This window comes from Oncorhynchus gorbuscha, unplaced genomic scaffold, assembly GCF_021184085.1.
Source record: "Oncorhynchus gorbuscha isolate QuinsamMale2020 ecotype Even-year unplaced genomic scaffold, OgorEven_v1.0 Un_scaffold_3178, whole genome shotgun sequence".
In the NCBI taxonomy this organism is placed as follows: Eukaryota; Metazoa; Chordata; class Actinopteri; order Salmoniformes; family Salmonidae; genus Oncorhynchus; species Oncorhynchus gorbuscha.
In genome coordinates, this window is record NW_025747496.1 from 32,096 (window position 1) to 50,202 (window position 18,107).

Sequence of the window (18,107 nt, forward strand, 5' to 3'; positions counted from 1 at the left end):
TCAGACGATCAGCGACGTCCCTCATTAAGACGACATCAGTCTGGTAACGTCCACTGCTGTCCGCGCGTCATTAAGACGACATCAGTCTGGTAACGTCCACTGCTGTCCGCGTCATTAAGCGACATCAGTCTGGTAACGTCCTCTGCTGTCCGCGCGTCATTAAGACGACATCAGTCTGGTAACGTCCACTGCTGTCCGCGCGTCATTAAGACGACATCAGTCTGGTAACGTCCACTGCTGTCCGCGCGTCATTAAGACGACATCAGTCTGTGCGTCCTCTGCTGTCTGCGCGTCATTAAGGCGACATCAGTCTGGTAACGTCCACTGCTGTCCCGCGTCTCAGGCGATCAGCGGCGTCCCTCATTAAGGCGACATCAGTCTGGTAACGTCCACTGCTGTCCGCGCGTCATTAAGGCGACATCAGTCTGGTAACGTCCTCTGCTGTCCGCGTCTCAGGCGATCAGCGGCGTCCCTCATTAAGACGACATCAGTCTGGTAACGTCCTCTGCTGTCCTCGCGTCTCAGGCGATCAGCGGCGTCCCTCATTAAGGCGACATCAGTCTGGTAACGTCCTCTGCTGTCCGCGCGTCATTAAGGCGACATCAGTCTGGTAACGTCCACTGCTGTCGCGCGTCATTAAGGCGACATCAGTCTGGTAACGTCCACTGCTGTCCGCGTCATTAAGGCGACATCAGTCTGGTGCGTCCACTGCTGTCGCAGCGTCATTAAAGGCGACATCAGTCTGGTAACGTCCTCTGCTGTCCGCGCGTCATTAAGACGACATCAGTCTGGTAACGTCCTCTGCTGTCCGCGCGTCATTAAGACGACATCAGTCTGGTAACGTCCTCTGCTGTCCGCGCCTCATTCAGACGACATCAGTCTGGTAACGTCCACTGCTGTCCGCGCGTCATTAAGACGACATCAGTCTGGTAACGTCCACTGCTGTCCGCGCGTCATTAAGACGACATCAGTCTGGTAACGTCCTCTGCTGTCCGCGTCATTAAGACGACATCAGTCTGGTAACGTCCTCTGCTGTCTGGTAACGTCCTCTGCGCGTCATTAAGACGACATCAGTCTGGTAACGTCCTCTGCTGTCAGCGCGTCATTAAGACGACATCAGTCTGGTAACGTCCTCTGCTGTCAGCGCGTCATTAAGATGATCATCTCTGCTTTTTCAAAATGTCACTTATTGCCAAACCACACCACATTTGAGCTTATGTTTTCATGTCCATTGGCTAAAATATGTTTTTATTTCATGTGACTTTCATACAGTATTGACAATAGTGTAATAGACTAAAGGTTTCATTGACATCTTGGTTGTTAATTATTGTGCCAGGCTCATGTTTAACCTGTACCATGTGCCCCCACAGGATAGGTACTAATTCAATTAGCTGGTACTAATAACACCTTATAGTCTCCATACATGGTAGTCTACATAGCTACATGGTAGTCATGCTAAAGAGTACTAAACAGTCTAGGACACTGTCCCAACAGTGAGGAATAGGATCCGAGGAGAGGAGACCATTAAGGAGTGTTGGGACCCAGCCCGGAATGTGTAGTGTGTTTGATTGACAGGTCAGGAGGATGGGGTCAGGACTCCTCAGCGATGATGCGTGCTCGACACGTCTCCCGGAGCTTGGTGATGGTTGCCATGGAGAGGCTTCCGGGTTCCGTGAAGATTTTCTGGGAAAGCAGCAAGACAAAGGATTAGAGGGATGAACAGAGATCATTATGGTGCACACACACACACACACACACACACACACACACACACACACACACACACACACACACACACACACACACACACACACACACACACACACACACACACACACACACACACACACACACACACACACACAGAGTCTTGTATAGCTAACCTTGTGGGGACACACAATTTAGTCCCACTCAAAATTCTATTTACCCGAACTGGAACCCATATATCTAACCCTAACCTTAAACCCCCTAGAAATATCTAACCCTAACCTTAAACCCACTAGAAATATCTAACCCTAACCTTAAACCCACTAGAAATATCTAACCCTAACCTTAAACCCCCTAGAAATATCTAACCCTAACCTTAAACCCCCTAGAAATATCTAACCCTAACCTTACACCTAAACCCCCTAGAAATATCTAACCCTAACCTTACCCTAAACCCCTAGAAATATCTAACCTTAACCTAAACCCCTAGAAATATCTAACCCTAACCTTAAACCCCTAGAAATATCTAACCTAACCTAAACCCACTAGAAATATCTAACCCTAACCTTAAACCCACTAGAAATATCTAACCCTAACCTTAAACCCACTAGAAATATCTAACCCTAACCTTAAACCCCCTAGAAATATCTAACCCTAACCTTAAACCCCCTAGAAATATCTAACCCTAACCTTACACCTAAACCCCCTAGAAATATCTAACCCTAACCTTACACCTAAACCCCCTAGAAATATCTAACCTTAACCCTAAACCCCCTAGAAATATCTAACCCTAACCTTAAACCCCCTAGAAATATCTAACCCTAACCTTACACCTAAACCCCTAGAAATATCTAACCCTAACCTTACACCTAAACCCCTAGAAATATCTAACCTTAACCCTAAACCCCTAGAAATATCTAACCCTAACCTTAAACCCCCTAGAAATATCTAACCCTAACCTTACACCTAAACCCCTAGAAATATCTAACCCTAACCTTACACCTAAACCCCCTAGAAATATCTAACCTAACCCTAAACCCCTAGAAATATCTAACCTAAACCCCTAGAAATATCTAACCTTAACCCTAAACCCCTAGAAATATCTAACCCTAACCTTAAACCCCTAGAAATATCTAACCCTAACCTTAAACCCCTAGAAATATCTAAAACCTTAAACCCCTAGAAATATCTAACCCTAACCTTAAACCCCTAGAAATATCTAAAACCCCCTAGAAATATCTAACCCTAACCTTAAACCCCTAGAAATATCTAACCCTAACCTTAAACCCCTAGAAATATCTAACCTAACCTAAACCCACTAGAAATATCTAACCCTAACCTTAAACCCCTAGAAATATCTAACCCTAACCCTAAACCCACTAGAAATATCTAACCCTAACCTTAAACCCCTAGAAATATCTAACCCTAACCTTAAACCCCTAGAAATATCTAACCCTAACCTTAAACCCCTAGAAATATCTAACCCTAACCTTAAACCCCTAGAAATATCTAACCCTAACCTTACACCCCCTAGACATATCTAACCTTAACCCTAAACCCCCTAGAAATATCTAACCCTAACCTTACACCTAAACCCCCTAGAAATATCTAACCCTAACCTTAAACCCCCTAGACATATCTAACCTTAACCTTAAACCCCCTAGAAATATCTAACCTTAACCCTAAACCCCCTAGAAATAGCATTTCCCCTCATGGGGACTAACAAAATGTCCCCAGTTTGTCAAATTTGTGTTTGTTTGCTATTCTTGTGGGGACCAGAAGTTAAAACACATCCACACACATGTTCATTTCAGTGTGTGTGTGTGTGTGTGTGTGTGTGTGTGTGTGTGTGTGTGTGTGTGTGTGTGTGTGTGTGTGTGTGTGTGTGTGTGTGTGTGTGTGTGTGTACCTGCATGAAGGTGTGGCAGTCCTCTACATCGGGCCCTCTGGTCATGTGTTTGAAGCAGTCACAGACGTCAGGCAGGGAACCGGCCTGTTGGACCTCAGCCTGCTGGTTCCTTATCAACGTCAGAGCCACACGGAACAGAATCTTAGAACCCTCGTAGAACAGACAGTCCCAGATACGCAGAACCGTCTGAGGACGAGAACCAAGGAGAGAGACGAGAGTCAGGCTTAATGGGCCGCAGGACAGTCGGGCTTAATGGGCCACAGGACAGTCGGGCTTAATGGGCCACAGGACAGTCGGGCTTAATGGGCCGCAGGACAGTCGGGCTTAATGGGCCGCAGGACAGTCGGGCTTAATGGGCCACAGGACAGTCGGGCTTAATGGGCCACAGGACAGTCTGTCTTAATGGGCCACAGGACAGTCTGGCTTAATGGGCCACAGGACAGTCGGGTTTAATGGGCCGCAGGACAGTCGGGCTTAATGGGCCACAGGACAGTCGGGTTTAATGGGCCGCAGGACAGTCGGGCTTAATGGGCCACAGGACAGTCGGGTTTAATGGGCCGCAGGACAGTCGGGCTTAATGGGCCACAGGACAGTCGGGTTTAATGGGCCACAGGACAGTCGGGCTTAATGGGCCACAGGACAGGTCATCAAGCTGAGATGGTAGACAGTGACACTAGGCATGGTGATGAAATGGGCCAAGGATTAGTTGACTTAGTTCAGCTCAGCAGACTGACCTGGACACACAGGAACCCACTCTGCCCTGTAGATGGATTCAGTCCTAGGCATGGTGATGAGCTATGTAAAGACTCTGCCCTGTAAACCTGATTCAGTCAGCAGACTGGTGGACACACAGAACCCACTCTGCCCTGTAAACCTGATTCAGTCCTGTTGTGGGGCTGAGTTCACACTCTGCCCTGTAAACCTGATTCAGTCCTGTGGTGGAGCTGAGTTCACACTCTGCCCTGTAAACCTGATTCAGTCCTGTGGTGGAGCTGAGTTCACACTCTGCCCTGTAAACCTGATTCAGTCCTGTTGTGGAGCTGAGTTCACACTCTGCCCTGTAAACCTGATTCAGTCCTGTGGTGGGGCTGAGTTCACACTCTGCCCTGTAAACCTGATTCAGTCCTGTGTGGAGCTGAGTTCACACTCTGCCCTGTAAACCTGATTCAGTCCTGTTGTGGGGCTGAGTTCACACTCTGCCCTGTAAACCTGATTCAGTCCTGTGGTGGGCTGAGTTCACACTCTGCCCTGTAAACCTGATTCAGTCCTGTGGTGGAGCTGAGTTCACACTCTGCCCTGTAAACCTGATTCAGACCTGTGGTGGGGCTGAGTTCACACTCTGCCCTGTAAACCTGATTCAGTCCTGTTGTGGGGCTGAGTTCACACTCTGCCCTGTAAACCTGATTCAGTCCTGTTGTGGGGCTGAGTTCACACTCTGCCCTGTAAACCTGATTCAGTCCTGTAGTGGGGCTGAGTTCACACTCTGCCCTGTAAACCTGATTCAGTCCTGTTGTGGGGCTGAGTTCACACTCTGCCCCGTAAACCTGATTCAGTCCTGTGGTGGGGCTGAGTTCACACTCTGCCCTGTAAACCTGATTCAGTCCTGTGGTAGGGCTGAGTTCCCATTCTGCCCTGTAAACCTGATTCAGCCCTGTGGTGGAGCGAGTTCCCATTCTGCCCTGTAAACCTGATTCAGTCCTGTTGTGGGGCTGAGTTCACACTCTGCCCTGTAAACCTGATTCAGTCCTGTTGTGGGGCTGATTCTCTGATAAAGCTCAGCACTGATAAAACATGATTTAATAGCGCTTCTACAACAGATCACGGACCCAAACCTGACTGGGTGTTTACATGTTCAATAGTTACATCAACTTAGTAATAGTACTCAAACAACAACAAAGATTAGGCCAAAGTCCCTCCCCTAAACCCCTAGTCCCTCCCCTAAACCCCTAGTCCCTCCCCTAAACCCCTAGTCCCTCCCCTAACCCCTAGTCCCTCCCTAAAGTCCCTCCCCTAAGTCCCTAGTCCCTCCCTAAACCCCTAGTCCCCCCCTAAACCCCTAGTCCCCCTCCCCTAGTCCCCCCCTAGTCCCCCCTAGTCCCCCTAAACCCCTAGTCCCCTCCCTAAACCCCTAGTCCCCCCCCTAAACCCCTAGTCCCCCCCCCTAGTCTCCCCTAAACCCCTAGTCCCCCCCTAAACCCCTAGTCCCCCTAAACCCCTAGTCCCCCTAAACCCCTAGTCCCCCTAAACCCCTAGTCCCCCTAAACCCCTAGTCCCCCCTAAACCCCTAGTCCCCCTAAACCCCTAGTCCCCCCCTAAACCCCTAGTCCCTCCCTAAACCCCTAGTCCCCCCTCGCCCCTAGTCCCCCCTAAACCCCTAGTCCCCTCCCGTAGTCCCCCCTAAACCCTAGTCCCCTCCCCTAAATCCTAATCCCTCCCCCAAAAACCCCTAGTCTCCCCCCCCCTCTCACCCCTAGTCACCCCCCCCCCTCTCACCCCTAGTCCCCCCTCTCACCTCTACAGGCAGGACGTCTATGTAGAGACAGATGAACCACCTGGAGACCACCAGGGTCCACATGACGTTGTGTTGCCCCATGGCCTGCCATACAACTGGGGCTTTGGTCCTCACGAGCTCCCCTAAAACCTCCTGGTCCATCTTCAGACCCAGCATGGCCGGGGTGTAGTAGTCTGGACAGGAGACAGACAGGACACACAACTTAGTATCAACAGTCCCTTTCATTACACTGTTGGTTTTTTACTGTCGTCAAAGTGGACACACACACACACACACACACACACACACACACACACACACACACACACACACACACACACACACACACACACACACACACACACACACACACACACCTCAAAGATATGAGCCCTGAACTCAGTGACGAATGTGATCTCAGATCAAATCCACCTGTTTGTCAGAGTGGAGCCCGACTATGCCAAGGTAGAGAGCTGGGGGCGTGATGTCATTTCCTGTGTGACATCATAGGATTACCCCCTCCCTCCCTCCCCTCCGTGTGACGGGACATGAGTCTTAACGAGGCTCAAGACCATGTGACCTCCGCTGGGTTATACATAGACCCACGGCAGGGAGAGAAGATAAACACACCTGGTAGTATCCTGCCCAGTAGAGCGTCCATCAGCCAGAATGATTTCTCCTCATCTTTAGTGATGATGATGAGGTACCCAGCGATGAAGTTCATGCCCTGAAGACAAGACAGTTATTAGATACATATGAATATTGCATTTCAGCCACAATAAATTGTTAATAGTTATAACAGTGTTTTCAAGGTGTTGTTGTTATCTGGAGGTTGTTGACATCCTCTCCTTGACAGCTTAGTGAGGGGCACAACCCATTCTAATTCAACAGCCCTCTCTCTCTCCCTTTGCCTGGCCAATACATTCTAATTCAACAGCCCTCTCTCTCTCCCTTTGCCTGTCCAATACATTCTAATTCAACAGCCCTCTCTCTCTCTCCCTTTGCCTGGCCAATACATTCTAATTCAACAGCCCCCTCTCTCCCCCTTTGCCTGGCCAATACATTCTAATTCAACAGCCCTCTCTCTCTCTCCCTTTGCCTGGCCAATACATTCTAATTCAACAGCCCCTCTCTCCCCTTTGCCTGGCCAATACATTCTAATTCAACAGCCCTCTCTCTCTCCCCTTTGCCTGGCCAATACATTCTAATTCAACAGCCCTCTCTCTCTCCCTTTGCCTGGCCAACCCATTCTAATTCAACAGCCCCTCTCTCTCTCCCCCTTTGCCTGGCCAATACATTCTAATTCAACAGCCCTCTCTCTCCCCCTTTGCCTGGCCAATACATTCTAATTCAACAGCCCTCTCTCTCTCTCCCCCTTTGCCTGGCCAATACATTCTAATTCAACAGCCCCCTCTCTCTCTCCCCTTTGCCTGTCCAATACATTCTAATTCAACAGCCCTCTCTCTCTCCCTTTGCCTGTCCAATACATTCTAATTCAACAGCCCTCTCTCTCTCTCCCTTTGCCTGTCCAATACATTCTAATTCAACAGCCCCCTCTCTCTCTCTCCCTTTGCCTGTCCAATACATTCTAATTCAACAGCCCTCTCTCTCTCCCTTTGCCTGTCCAATACATTCTAATTCAACAGCCCCTCTCTCTCTCCCTTTGCCTGTCCAATACATTCTAATTCAACAGCCCTCTCTCTCTCCCTTTGCCTGTCCAATACATTCTAATTCAACAGCCCCCTCTCTCTCTCCCCCTTTGCCTGGCCAATACATTCTAATTCAACAGCCCTCTCTCTCTCCCCCTTTGCCTGTCCAATACATTCTAATTCAACAGCCCTCTCTCTCTCTCCCTTTGCCTGTCCAATACATTCTAATTCAACAGCCCCTCTCTCTCTCCCTTTGCCTGTCCAATACATTCTAATTCAACAGCCCCCCTCTCTCTCTCCCTTTGCCTGTCCAATACATTCTAATTCAACAGCCCTCTCTCTCTCTCCCTTTGCCTGTCCAATACATTCTAATTCAACAGCCCCCTCTCTCTCTCCCTTTGCCTGTCCAATACATTCTAATTCAACAGCCCCCCTCTCTCTCTCCCTTTGCCTGTCCAATACATTCTAATTCAACAGCCCTCTCTCTCTCCCTTTGCCTGTCCAATACATTCTAATTCAACAGCCCCCTCTCTCTCCCTTTGCCTGTCCAATACATTCTAATTCAACAGCCCTCTCTCTCTCCCTTTGCCTGTCCAATACATTCTAATTCAACAGCCCTCTCTCTCCCCCTTTGCCTGTCCAATACATTCTAATTCAACAGCCCTCTCTCTCTCCCTTTGCCTGTCCAATACATTCTAATTCAACAGCCCCTCTCTCTCTCCCTTTGCCTGTCCAATACATTCTAATTCAACAGCCCTCTCTCTCTCCCTTTGCCTGGCCAATACATTCTAATTCAACAGCCCTCTCTCTCCCCCTTTGCCTGGCCAATACATTCTAATTCAACAGCCCTCTCTCTCTCCCTTTGCCTGGCCAATACATTCTAATTCAACAGCCCTCTCTCCCTTTGCCTGTCCAATACATTCTAATTCAACAGCCCTCTCTCTCTCTCCCTTTGCCTGTCCAATACATTCTAATTCAACAGCCCTCTCTCTCCCCCTTTGCCTGGCCAATACATTCTAATTCAACAGCCCTCTCTCTCTCCCTTTGCCTGGCCAATACATTCTAATTCAACAGCCCTCTCTCTCTCTCCCTTTGCCTGGCCAATACATTCTAATTCAACAGCCCCCTCTCTCTCTCTCCCTTTGCCTGTCCAATACATTCTAATTCAACAGCCCTCTCTCTCTCTCCCTTTGCCTGGCCAACCCATTCTAATTCAACAGCCCTCTCTCTCTCCCCCTTTGCCTGGCCAATACATTCTAATTCAACAGCCCCCTCTCTCCCCTTTGCTTGGCCAATACATTCTAATTCAACAGCCCCTCTCTCCCCTTTGCCTGGCCAATACATTCTAATTCAACAGCCCCCTCTCTCTCTCCCTTTGCCTGGCCAATACATTCTAATTCAACAGCCCTCTCTCTCCCTCACTCCCCCCCCCTTTGCCTGCTAATACAGCCTGTTGCTAAGAGGGAGAGAGAACACGTCTGTATTCTGGTGAATGAGTTCAAAGAGAGGGAGAGATGAACAGGTGGCCAGAGATACACTAAGCATCCCAAAATGGCACCCTATTCCCTATATAGTGCACTACTTTAGACCAGAGTCCTATTCCCTATATAGTGCACTACTTTAGACCAGAGCCCTATTCCCTATATAGTGCACTACTTTAGACCAGAGCCCTATTCCCTATATAGTGCACTACTTTAGACCAGAGTCCTATTCCCTATATAGTGCACTACTTTAGACCAGAGTCCTATTCCCTATATAGTGCACTACTTTAGACCAGAGTCCTATTCCCTATATAGTGCACTACTTTAGACCAGGGCCCTATTCCCTATATAGTGCACTACTTTAGACCAGAGTCCTATTCCCTATATAGTGCATTACTTTAGACCAGAGTCCTATTCCCTATATAGTGCACTACTTTAGACCAGAGTCCTATTCCCTATATAGTGCACTACTTTAGACCAGAGTCCTATTCCCTATATAGTGCATTACTTTAGACCAGAGTCCTATTCCCTATATAGTGCACTACTTTAGACCAGGGCCCTATTCCCTATATAGTGCATTACTTTAGACCAGGGCCCTATTCCCTATATAGTGCACTACTTTAGACCAGGGCCCTATTCCCTATATAGTGCACTACTTTAGACCAGAGTCCTATTCCCTATATAGTGCACTACTTTAGACCAGAGTCCTATTCCCTATATAGTGCACTACTTTAGACCAGAGTCCTATTCCCTATATAGTGCATTACTTTAGACCAGAGTCCTATTCCCTATATAGTGCACTACTTTAGACCAGGGCCCTATTCCCTATATAGTGCACTACTTTAGACCAGAGTCCTATTCCCTATATAGTGCACTACTTTAGAACAGGGCCCTATTCCCTATATAGTGCACTACTTTAGACCAGAGCCCTATTCCCTATATAGTGCACTACTTTAGACCAGAGCCCTATTCCCTATATAGTGCACTACTTTAGACCAGGGCCCTATTCCCTATATAGTGCACTACTTTAGACCAGGGCCCTATTCCCTATATAGTGCACTACTTTAGACCAGGGCCCTATTCCCTATATAGTGCACTACTTTAGACCAGGGCCCTATTCCCTATATAGTGCACTACTTTAGACCAGAGTCCTATTCCCTATATAGTGCACTACTTTAGACCAGGGTCCTATTCCCTATATAGTGCACTACTTTAGACCAGAGTCCTATTCCCTATATAGTGCACTACTTTAGACCAGAGTCCTATTCCCTATATAGTGCACTACTTTAGACCAGGGCCCTATTCCCTATATAGTGCACTACTTTAGACCAGGGCCATTGGTAAAAATACAGTCTCTAATAAGTAACTATTGGAATTGAGGTGATTTAACATGTGTTTGATAGTCAAAAAGACAGACTAATAAACAGAAAAGCTGCCAATATGAGAGGGAGACAGAGAGAAGGACTGACTGTACACACACCAAACCTTCAGCCAATCCTTCAGCCAATATGAGAGGGAGACAGAGAGAAGGACTGACTGTACACACATCAAACCTTCAGCCATAATGCTGCTTCTTTGCATTGCAAAAGGCTGAAAATCTCCCTATCAAATCACACACAGTAGCCTTGTCTATTCGACATGCCGTTCCAACTATAGAATTCCCATTTAGGAACAAAAGCTGATTGAATGATCGAGGAAGGGTTGGGATTCCTGAAAAGGCTAGCAGGTAATGCCTGGACCAGCCACAGGGGGCACTGTGAACACAGTGCAGTAGCAGTGAGTGCTGAGAAACAGTAGAACAGTGTTTCCCAAATCCAGTCTTCCAGGACCCCCTGATCCAACTCAATCAGGTTGATGGTCCGGGGCTACAATAATAATGTGTACTGTTGTAGAGGACAGGAGGACTGGAGGTGGGAACCACTGTAGTAGAGGACTGGAGTTGGGAACCACTGTAGTAGAGGACTGGAGGACTGGAGTTGGGAACCACTGTAGTAGAGGACTGGAGTTGGGAACCACTGTAGTAGAGGACTGGAGGACTGGAGTTGGGAACCACTGTAGTAGAGGAGTGGAGGACTAGAGTTGGGAACCACTGTAGTAGAGGACTGGAGTTGAGGACCACTGTAGTAGAGGACTGGAGTTGAGGACCACTGTAGTAGAGGACTGGAGGACTAGAGTTGGGAACCCCTGTAGTAGAGGACTGGAGGACTAGAGTTGGGAACCACTGTAGTAGAGGACTGGAGTTGAGGACCACTGTAGTAGAGGACTGGAGTTGAGGACCACTGTAGTAGAGGACTGGAGTTGGGAACCACTGTAGTAGAGGACTGGAGTTGAGGACCACTGTAGTAGAGGACTGGAGGACTGGAGTTGGGAACCCCTGTAGTAGAGGACTGGAGGACTAGAGTTGGGAACCCCTGTAGTAGAGGACTGGAGTTGGGAACCCCTGCAGTAGAGGACTGGAGTTGGGAACCCCTGCAGTAGAGGACTGGAGTTGGGAACCCCTGCAGTAGAGGACTGGAGTTGGGAACCCCTGCAGTAGAGGACTGGAGTTGGGAACCCCTGTAGTAGAGGACTGGAGTTGGGAACCCCTGTAGTAGAGGACTGGAGTTGGGAACCCCTGCAGTAGAGGACTGGAGTTGGGAACCCCTGTAGTAGAGGACTGGAGTTGGGAACCCCTGCAGTAGAGGACTGGAGTTGGGAACCCCTGTAGTAGAGGACTGGAGTTGGGAACCCCTGTAGTAGAGGACTGGAGTTGGGAACCCCTGTAGTAGAGGACTGGAGTTGGGAACCCCTGTAGGAGAGGACTGGAGTTGGGAACCCTGTAGTAGAGGACTGGAGTTGGGAACCCTGTAGTAGAGGACTGGAGTTGGGAACCCCTGTAGTAGAGGACTGGAGTTGAGGACCACTGTAGTAGTAGAGACTGGAGTTGGGAACCCCTGTAGTAGAGGACTGGAGTTGGGAACCCCTGTAGTAGAGGACTGGAGTTGGGAACCCCTGTAGTAGAGGACTGGAGTTGGGAACCCCTGTAGTAGAGGACTGGAGTTGGGAACCCCTGTAGTAGAGGACTGGAGTTGGGAACCCTGTAGTAGAGGACTGGAGTTGGGAACCCCTGTAGTAGAGGACTGGAGTTGGGAACCCCTGTAGTAGAGGACTGGAGTTGGGAACCCCTGCAGTAGAGGACTGGAGTTGAGGACCACTGTAGTAGAGGACTGGAGGACTAGAGTTGGGAACCACTGTAGTAGAGGAGTGGAGGACTAGAGTTGGGAACCCCTGTAGTAGAGGACTGGAGTTGGGAACCCCTGTAGTAGAGGACTGGAGTTGAGGACCACTGTAGTAGTAGAGACTGGAGTTGGGAACCCCTGTAGTAGAGGACTGGAGTTGGGAACCCCTGTAGTAGAGGACTGGAGTTGGGAACCCCTGTAGTAGAGGACTGGAGTTGGGAACCCCTGTAGTAGAGGACTGGAGTTGGGAACCCCTGTAGTAGAGGACTGGAGTTGGGAACCCCTGTAGTAGAGGACTGGAGTTGGGAACCCCTGTAGTAGAGGACTGGAGTTGGGAACCCCTGTAGTAGAGGACTGGAGTTGAGGACCACTGTAGTAGAGGACTGGAGGACTAGAGTTGGGAACCCCTGTAGTAGAGGACTGGAGGACTAGAGTTGGGAACCCCTGTAGTAGAGGACTGGAGTTGGGAACCCCTGCAGTAGAGGACTGGAGTTGGGAACCCCTGCAGTAGAGGACTGGAGTTGGGAACCCCTGCAGTAGAGGACTGGAGTTGGGAACCCCTGCAGTAGAGGACTGGAGTTGGGAACCCCTGCAGTAGAGGACTGGAGTTGGGAACCCCTGTAGTAGAGGACTGGAGTTGGGAACCCCTGTAGTAGAGGACTGGAGTTGGGAACCCCTGTAGTAGAGGACTGGAGTTGGGAACCCCTGTAGTAGAGGACTGGAGTTGGGAACCCCTGTAGTAGAGGACTGGAGTTGGGAACCCCTGTAGTAGAGGACTGGAGTTGGGAACCCTGTAGTAGAGGACTGGAGTTGGGAACCCCTGTAGTAGAGGACTGGAGTTGGGAACCCCTGTAGTAGAGGACTGGAGTTGGGAACCCCTGTAGTAGAGGACTGGAGTTGGGAACCCCTGTAGTAGAGGACTGGAGTTGAGGACCACTGTAGTAGTAGAGACTGGAGTTGGGAACCCCTGTAGTAGAGGACTGGAGTTGGGAACCCCTGTAGTAGAGGACTGGAGTTGGGAACCCCTGTAGTAGAGGACTGGAGTTGGGAACCCCTGTAGTAGAGGACTGGAGTTGGGAACCCCTGTAGTAGAGGACTGGAGTTGGGAACCCCTGTAGTAGAGGACTGGAGTTGGGAACCCCTGCAGTAGAGGACTGGAGTTGAGGACCACTGTAGTAGAGGAGTGGAGGACTAGAGTTGGGAACCCCTGTAGTAGAGGAGTGGAGGACTGGAGTTGGGAACCCCTGTAGTAGAGGACTGGAGTTGGGAACCCCTGTAGTAGAGGACTGGAGTTGAGGACCACTGTAGTAGTAGAGACTGGAGTTGGGAACCCCTGTAGTAGAGGACTGGAGTTGGGAACCCCTGTAGTAGAGGACTGGAGTTGGGAACCCCTGTAGTAGAGGACTGGAGTTGGGAACCCCTGTAGTAGAGGACTGGAGTTGGGAACCCCTGTAGTAGAGGACTGGAGTTGGGAACCCCTGTAGTAGAGGACTGGAGTTGGGAACCCCTGTAGTAGAGGACTGGAGTTGGGAACCCTGTAGTAGAGGACTGGAGTTGGGAACCCCTGTAGTAGAGGACTGGAGTTGGGAACCCCTGTAGTAGAGGACTGGAGTTGGGAACCCCTGTAGTAGAGGACTGGAGTTGGGAACCCCTGCAGTAGAGGACTGGAGTTGAGGACCACTGTAGTAGAGGACTGGAGGACTAAAGTTGGGAACCACTGTAGTAGAGGACTGGAGTTGGGAACCACTGTAGTAGAGGAGTGGAGGACTAGAGTTGGGAACCACTGTAGTAGAGGACTGGAGTTGAGGACCACTGTAGTAGAGGACTGGAGTTGAGGACCACTGTAGTAGAGGACTGGAGGACTGGAGTTGGGAACCCCTGTAGTAGAGGACTGGAGGACTAGAGTTGGGAACCACTGTAGTAGAGGACTGGAGTTGGGAACCACTGTAGTAGAGGACTGGAGTTGGGAACCACTGTAGTAGAGGAGTGGAGGACTAGAGTTGGGAACCACTGTAGTAGAGGACTGGAGTTGAGGACCACTGTAGTAGAGGACTGGAGTTGAGGACCACTGTAGTAGAGGACTGGAGGACTGGAGTTGGGAACCCCTGTAGTAGAGGACTGGAGGACTAGAGTTGGGAACCACTGTAGTAGAGGACTGGAGTTGAGGACCACTGTAGTAGAGGACTGGAGTTGGGAACCACTGTAGTAGAGGACTGGAGGACTAGAGTTGAGGACCACTGTAGTGGAGGACTAGAGTTGAGGACCACTGTAGTAGAGGACTGGAGTTGAGGACCACTGTAGTAGAGGACTGGAGTTGAGGACCACTGTAGTAGAGGACTGGAGTTGAGGACCACTGTAGTAGAGGACTGGAGTTGAGGACCACTGTAGTAGAGGACTGGAGTTGAGGACCACTGTAGTAGAGGACTGGAGTAGGGAACCACTGTAGTAGAGGACTGGAGTTGAGGACCACTGTAGTAGAGGACTGGAGTTGAGGACCACTGTAGTAGAGGACTGAGTTGAGGACCACTGTAGTAGAGGACTGGAGTTGGGAACCACTGTAGTAGAGGACTGGAGGACTAGAGTTGGGAACCACTGTAGTAGAGGACTGGAGGACTGGAGTTAGGAACCCCTGTAGTAGAGGACTGGAGTTGGGAACCCCTGTAGTAGAGGACTGGAGTTGAGGACCACTGTAGTAGAGGACTGGAGTTGAGGACCACTGTAGTAGAGGACTGGAGTTGGGAACCACTGTAGTAGAGGACTGGAGTTGGGAACCACTGTAGTAGAGGACTGGAGTTGGGAACCACTGTAGTAGAGGACTGGAGTTGGGAACCACTGTGGTAGAGGACTGGAGTTGGGAACCACTGTAGTAGAGGACTGGAGTTGGGAACCCCTGTAGTAGAGGACTGGAGTTGAGGACCACTGTAGTAGAGGACTGGAGGACTAGAGTTGGGAACCACTGTAGTAGAGGACTGGAGTTGAGGACCACTGTAGTAGAGGACTGGAGGTGGGAACCACTGTAGTAGAGGACTGGAGGTGGGAACCACTGTAGTAGAGGACTGGAGGACTGGAGTTGGGAACCACTGTAGTAGAGGACTGGAGTTGAGGACCACTGTAGTAGAGGACTGGAGTTGAGGACCACTGTAGTAGAGGACTGGAGTTGAGGACCACTGTAGTAGAGGACTGGAGTTGAGGACCACTGTAGTAGAGGACTGGAGTTGAGGACCACTGTAGTAGAGGACTGGAGTTGAGGACCACTGTAGTAGAGGACTGGAGTTGAGGACCACTGTAGTAGAGGACTGGAGTTGGGAACCACTGTAGTAGAGGACTGGAGGTGGGAACCCCTGTAGTAGAGGACTGGAGTTGGGAACCACTGTAGTAGAGGACTGGAGTTGAGGACCACTGTAGTAGAGGACTGGAGTTGAGGACCACTGTAGTAGAGGACTGGAGTTGGGAACCCCTGTAGTAGAGGACTGGAGTTGAGGACCACTGTAGTAGAGGACTGGAGTTGAGGACCACTGTAGTAAAGTTGTAAAAGGTGACTGAGCCTGTAAAGTGGAATCTGAGGCTGCCTGTGGACTCTGGTCTAAAGTAGTGCATTATATAGGGAATAGGGCCCTGGTCTAAAGTAGTGCATTATATAGGGGATAGGGCCCTGGTCTAAAGTAGTGCATTATATAGGGGATAGGGCCCTGATCTAAAGTAGTGTATTATATAGGGGATAGGGCCCTGGTCTAAAGTAGTGCATTATATAGGGAATAGAGCCCTGGTCTAAAGTAGTGCATTATATAGGGGATAGGGCCCTGGTCTAAAGTAGTGCATTATATAGGGAATAGGGCCCTGGTCTAAAGTAGTGCATTATATAGGGAATAGGGCCCTGGTCTAAAGTAGTGCATTATATAGGGAATAGGGCCCTGGTCTAAAGTAGTGCATTATATAGGGAATAGGGCCCTGGTCTAAAGTAGTGCATTATATAGGGAATAGAGCCCTGGTCTAAAGTAGTGCATTATATAGGGGATACGGCCCTGGTCTAAAGTAGTGCATTATATAGGGGATACGGCCCTGGTCTAAAGTAGTGCATTATATAGGGGATAGGGCCCTGATCTAAAGTAGTGTATTATATAGGGGATAGGGCCCTGGTCTAAAGTAGTGCATTATATAGGGAATAGAGCCCTGGTCTAAAGTAGTGCATTATATAATATATAATAATAATAATAATATATGCCATTTAGCAGACGCTTTTATCCAAAGCGACTTACAGTCATGTGTGCATACATTCTACGTATGGGTGGTCCCGGGAATCGAACCCACTACCCTGGCGTTACAAGCGCCATGCTCTACCAACTGAGCTACAGAAGGACATTATATAGGGGATAGGGCCCTGGTCTAAAGTAGTGCATTATATAGGGAATAGGGCCCTGGTCTAAAGTAGTGCATTATATAGGGAATAGAGCCCTGGTCTAAAGTAGTGCATTATATAGGGGATACGGCCCTGGTCTAAAGTAGTGCATTATATAGGGAATAGGGCCCTGGTCTAAAGTAGTGCATTATATAGGGGATAGGGCCCTGGTCTAAAGTAGTGCATTATATAGGGAATAGAGCCCTGGTCTAAAGTAGTGCATTATATAGGGGATAGGGCCCTGGTCTAAAGTAGTTCATTATATAGGGGATACGGCCCTGGTCTAAAGTAGTGCATTATATAGGGAATAGGACCCTGGTCTAAAGTAGTGCATTATATAGGGAATATGGCCCTGGTCTAAAGTAGTGCATTATATAGGGAATAGGGCCCTGGTCTAAAGTAGTGCATTATATAGGGAATAGGGCCCTGGTCTAAAGTAGTGCATTATATAGGGAATAGGGCCCTGGTCTAAAGTAGTGCATTATATAGGGATAGGGCCCTGGTCTAAAGTAGTGCATTATATAGGGAATAGGGCCCTGGTCTAAAGTAGTGCATTATATAGGGGATAGGGCCCTGGTCTAAAGTAGTGCATTATATAGGGAATAGGGCCCTGGTCTAAAGTAGTGCATTATATAGGGAATAGGGCCCTGGTCTAAAGTAGTGCATTATATAGGGGTCATTTGGGATGCAAACAAAGAACCGCCAGGTGTAACAGGGTAAACGTACTTGACAGTAGCCCACAGCTGGGTTGTGGTGTCCGTACGCTAGCAGTACGTTGTACAGGGTTTTCTGGAGACATGGGTTGGACGTCTTGCGGAACTGAATGTTGTCAGGAAAGGTTCTGTTCAGGTCTGCCAGGGAGACAGGTGGTTAGAATCACTACCAAAAAATAACCTGCCGCCAACTCTAAACATCTCTAACCCTTTCAGCTATTTGTCAAGGCAGAGTACAGACAGAGAGACATATCTCAGAGGTCAAGCTCCCGTGTTCAGGTGTATATCAGCTAACCCATGATGATCTATTTTAGCTAACCCATGATGATCTATATCAGTTAACCCATGATGATCTATTTTAGCTAACCCGTGATGATCTATATCAGTTAACCCATGATGATCTATATCAGTTAACCCATGATGATCTATATCAGCTAACCCATGATGATCTATATCGGTTAACCCGTGATGATCTATATAACCCGTGATGATCTATATCAGTTAACCCATGATGATCTATATCAGCTAACCCATGATGATCTA

The 18,107-nt window shown here is 49.0% G+C and overlaps 1 protein-coding gene across 1 annotated transcript; it reads right to left on the reverse strand.

The window, feature by feature from the left end:
• Positions 1–1,088: 1,088 nt before the first annotated feature.
• Positions 1,089–17,724, reverse strand: LOC124027393 (growth hormone-regulated TBC protein 1-A-like). The gene is made up of 5 exons (XM_046339833.1): positions 17,578–17,724; positions 6,738–6,834; positions 6,129–6,301; positions 3,617–3,802; positions 1,089–1,683 (listed from the first exon to the last, which is right to left on the reverse strand). The coding sequence occupies exons 2-5, from the start codon at positions 6,829–6,831 to the stop codon at positions 1,591–1,593; spliced, it is 546 nt and encodes a 181-aa protein (XP_046195789.1). The 5' UTR covers positions 6,832–6,834; positions 17,578–17,724; the 3' UTR covers positions 1,089–1,590.
• Between the last annotated feature and the right edge of the window lie 383 nt (positions 17,725–18,107).